The 4889-nt window shown below is 53.5% G+C and overlaps 1 protein-coding gene across 1 annotated transcript; it reads left to right on the top strand.

Moving 5' to 3' along the window:
* Positions 1-200: 200 nt before the first annotated feature.
* On the top strand, positions 201-664 carry LOC119096905 (inhibin beta chain-like; the record flags this gene model as incomplete). The annotated part of the gene is made up of 1 exon (XM_037219909.1): positions 201-664. A coding segment is annotated over one exon (426 nt), but the record flags the coding sequence as incomplete, so codon positions are not given.
* Between the last annotated feature and the right edge of the window lie 4225 nt (positions 665-4889).

Here is a 4889-nt window from a genome sequence, read left to right as displayed (position 1 = left end):
CGTCCTGCATCCGTCCGCAGGCAAACCGCGGCCGTCCCCAGCTAGTGGCCAAGCGCCGCGTCCGTCTGGAGGACGTGGGGTGGCACCGGTTCAACCTGAAGAAGGCCGTTCAGGACTGGTTCGACCTCAGTCCCGACCGGCCACTGAGACTATTAGTCGACTGCAATGGATGCAAATCGTTAGTAAAAAGCAAGTTCTTTCAGCAGGGCAGAGACTCGTCTAGTGTTCCTTTCATTAAGATCCGGACGGCGGCGGTTCCGGCGCGTCGGGTGCGGCGCGCCGCGCTCGACTGTGGCGCGCGCGTCACCCACTGCTGCCGCCAGCGGCTCTACGTCAGCTTCCAGGAGCTCGGCTGGGACGACTGGATCCTCTTCCCCAGCGGCTACTACGCCAACTACTGCCTGGGAAACTGCGCCAGCCGCACGCCCGACACTTTCCGCAACTTCCACACGCACGTGATCGAGGGTTACCGGGTCGTGACAGGCGGTCACGGCCTCGACGGCTTCAATCCGTGCTGCGCGCCCACGAAGCTGTCGCCCATGTCGCTGCTCTACTTCGACGCCGACAAGAACATCATCAAGCGCGACCTGCCTAAGATGGTGGTGGAGGAGTGCGGCTGCATGTGAACGCGGCGCGACCCGCGCCTGTGATATTACACATTATCAAACGCACTGCCGGGCGGTGACGCGCCGACGCGCCGACGGACTGGCGGCGGCGGCGGCGGCGGCGGCGGCGGCGGCGATCAGCCCGCGGAGGGGAGGCCGCCGGCGGCCCGCCCGCTCCAGCAGCAGCGCGGCCGCGCTGCCCGCCCGCCCGCCGACCGGAGCCCAGCCGGCAGCCTCTGTGCGGTCCAAGACTGCGACGAGAGGCTAACGATCTAGTCTCCTTTTGTAAATAGTCGTCATAATCGAACGTGTTATTAGCCCTCGCACTGACGGGGAGGGGAGAAGGGGGGGGGGATGAGGGGAGGAGGTGTATGAGAGTGGCACGCATTCCTCCTCCGATATTCTTCAGAGTAGCTGCAGAACGGCTTGCGTTAACGCCCTTACACTGTTCGCACATTATCTCAGATTCATTTTTTTAAAACATAAGTGTAGGGTCTTTGTCATGTCAGGTCAGTGATCTAGATGAGTTCTAGAGGTACTTCGAAAAAAAATGGACTTGCAGACCGCCATGGTCAGAACTTAACTTTCAAAATGTAAAGTAAAGAACGTATTTAAATGGAAAGTGGTCACATAATTGCACCGAAGGGTTGAAGCAAGCTCCCACGTAAATATGAATCTCTTACTTATTTTTACTGATCAACCCGTAATGTACACCGCAACCGTATGCCACCTTATGAGAGCCAGCTGTCTAAAAATGTTATCAAACGCGCACCGCGTCTCGTTTAGGTCCAAGCCATTGGAGCATGACAAAAACGTACAAACTGTTTCTTTGGGCAATGCTTCTTGTACAGAGCACACTAGCAAAATGGTAAATTAAGCTTTCATGCTGGGAGCATACCAAGCGATCCAAGAATTATCTGCTATACACATTATTCTTAAGGAGTGCAAATGAAGGATTGCTGATAAAATAGTTATTTATTAGCAGCAGATAACAAACATGAAGTTGTCAGCATGAATATGTTTCGATTTTTTCAGATATGTGAAGGCACCACATCACCATAGGCATACGTAACGTGTATCACTTATTCCATAATCGCTTATTCCACCTTCGCAACATATACCAAGAGAATCACTTACTCCATAATCACTCATTCCTTCCCTATAACACACATGAGAAAGGTATTTACCATCATTAAGTCCCAAGTCGACACATAGCTTATAACTTTTAGAATATGCGCTCTACGGGAAGGTTTGCTCCTTTGCATCCGTATCCAGGCTGTTGGTTGCTGATTCGCACGTGACATTTTACTACAAACGGGCGTCATTAGTCAATGAACTTGGCCGTCCCTGAAATACAACTGCTTGGACAACTGGTCGACCTGAATGAAACGCTGATAGCAAAATCGTGGGTCGAACACAGTATTCTGCCTCACGATACCGACCACTTGCTAACATATTAAGACGTCAGACGAGTTGTAAGCCAACTGCGTACAAGCGGACACAAATATTGATGACCTGACATGACCTAGACATGAAATGAATATCCAGCCTGAGCAAACCTGGTTCATTATCTAATAAGCTATTCAGTTATGCATAATTTATCTCTATGTCCATTCTGTTATGAGACGGCAGAGTGCGTGTGTGTGTGGGGGGGGGGGGGGACAGGTGTCAGCTCCGCCGTCAGTTCTAGTCTGACGAGGAATCCCGTCAGTGCGAGGGTTAACTCAATTGCATGACCTTTGATGACCTGGCTTGTGCCCACTAAGCACATATACTTCTTTCCTACTTATTCGGTTCGCCACAGGCGGGGCAGCCCGGCCGCTCGTGTCTTTCAGTGCAATCAGCCATCTGCCAAACGGTGTATAGCTGTAGTGAGGCGTGGGGCGGCTGTTGTTGGACAGGGGCGCGAGCGGACCACTGGCGTGTTGCGTGCGTCGGGAGGTGTTCTCGGCCTCGTTTGTCGTGTGACGTCACTCCGCCGGGCCTAGTCGCTGTTGGTGTGTGTGGCAGACTCTCCCATTGGCCGGCTGTGGTTTAATGTAGAGTCCCGATTGGAGGAGGCAATCTGTGCATTTTAAGTGGCACAACAACTGGCTGGCTCATTCATCAGTCAAATGGCTGAAATGGTTCCGCGGAGCTTGTATTTCAACATTCCAGACGCAATTATGGCCCGTTCTCAGCCGGTTGTTCTAAAGAATAAGTCAGCAATGATTCTAAAAATACCGCCGACAGCTTTCACTTGGCAGTTGTCCAACGTTCCATCACTGTTTGAGAAGCTCATATGAACAGAATCTCATTAGAATCTCAACATTCCATGTGTTGCATTCCATGTCAGTATATGTCAGCGCTCCATGTCTTGCGTTTACGAAGCTAAAAAGAACTGTTCACCATCTCATGAACTGAAGGAACCCTAACTGCGTTCGAGGAAACAATCGACTTGTTAAGTTGTTCAGTACCGATCATTCATATGAGGAGAGAAGTTTAAGGACGCTCAGGAACTTACGGAATTTTGGATATATTCATCATGACTCGGGTGTTTTAGTTTTTTTTACTTTCTCAGATGAATTCACACACGGATTCTTAAAACATCAGCATTCGACGTCTGATCGCATGTTGCCGCAGCGGCGTAATTGGCGGAGCTGCCATTTCTTTTAGAGAGGAATGCAGTCGCTGCTTGGCTGGACTTGCCACACGATCAGGTTTCGGAATATTGAAGAGGCCGGGTTTCGTGGAACATGGTGCCCTTGGGAGTACCGACAACAGGTGCCTATCATCTGCCAAAATTAAGGCGCTTGCCATCCGTGGTAAGCCCTACGACCAATTAACCGCGGATCGATAAATTTCGTGATTACGTAAGCATCGGTGTATTGAAATCGAGCATGAAACACCACGCTTGATGACTAGGCTGCGAGCTCAAAATTTTTGGCAGCTCTGTCAGGTAAAATGCACGAAGGGCTATACTGAGCATATGACAGTGAGGCTTTATTGGTAAGGTACCAAAATAAACGCCTTCCGCAATATCGTTGTTTGACACAGGCAACACTTCTGAATCATGGCACGTGTTACTCTGAACCATGTGGTCCGGACCGTATGGAGGCACGCGCGTGTGGCTGTACTGTCTTGGGCGCGCACTGTCATCTAGGTGAACCCAATAGTGGTTTACCAGTTTGACCTCGGCTCTGCGAATCTTCGAGCCGCGACTGGCGTGGCACTAGCCTCTGTTCTCCGTCTGGCGTACCGCGCTGTCGCATCGGTGACCACCGTCTCCCGTCTGGCGTACCACGCTGTCGCATCGGTTACCACCGTCCCCCGTCTGGCGTACCGTGCTGCCCTATCGGTGACCAACGTCCCCGTTTGGCGCACCGCGCTGTCGCATCGGTGACTTGGCTCAGCGACGGGCGTCAGTACTGCTGCGCTTGTGACACCGCGTATTTGTCGCCGGCGCAACTGAGGGAGGATAACACGTGTGCTCGGCAGCCACGGCTGGGCGCGCTCGGCAGCCACTGCTGGGCGCGGGGAGCGCTGATCTGACCGGCTGCCCCACCAGCACGCCAGCCAACTGCCATACGGACCTTTGGGCATTGTGCTGTGAAGATGCCGCGCATCAGAATTCCAGGGTCATGAAGCCAGTAGGATGCGAGATAAAATTATGTGCCAAGTTTGATCAATAAAATGGCATGAAGCCGTCCAATCGTGTATTCACTGAGCAGAGCCACCATGAGCATGACACCGGCATTCACGCTTCGTATACAAGTCGCAGGATTTCACGCGGGTCATTGTTTTAACGTGTCTTTCCATCTTGGGCCCGATCAGCTTCTCTGCTGATCTTTGGAAGCGCTGTATGCAGGCATGATGAAGCTCTAGCTTTTTCAAGTTCATTTAAAGGCATTATGATTGGACGGAAAGACGCGTCGCACGCTCCTGCTTTAGGTGGGTGTGATAACGCCAGCGAAATCTTAATCCAAAGGGTGCAGGCAGCCATCGCTCGCAGAACGCGGCTGGGCCGCTCGTTCGGACAGTCGTGCGGCCGGCACGAGCGGCGGCTGGAGTCCCGTCACGCCGTGCCGGGGCGGGGGGCGGGGGGCGGGGGGGGGGGGGGGGGGACGAGGGGAGCAGCGGCGGCTCCATTGTGAGCTCTGTCGCGGCGGTGGCCGCGCTACGGCCACCTGCTCAAACACGGCTTTCAAAGGGCACCGGCGGGGCGGTGGCCAGCGCGCCCTCTCGCGTCTGGGCGGCGGACAGGGTCGGCCGCTGCTCCCGCTCACCAATCGTCCGGTAGTGAAG

This window comes from Pollicipes pollicipes, unplaced genomic scaffold (genome assembly GCF_011947565.3).
Source record: "Pollicipes pollicipes isolate AB1234 unplaced genomic scaffold, Ppol_2.1 Scaffold_4295;HRSCAF=5057_pilon_pilon_pilon, whole genome shotgun sequence".
NCBI lineage: Eukaryota > Metazoa > Arthropoda > Thecostraca > Pollicipedomorpha > Pollicipedidae > Pollicipes > Pollicipes pollicipes.
This window is presented reverse-complemented; position numbering and strand designations above follow the sequence as displayed.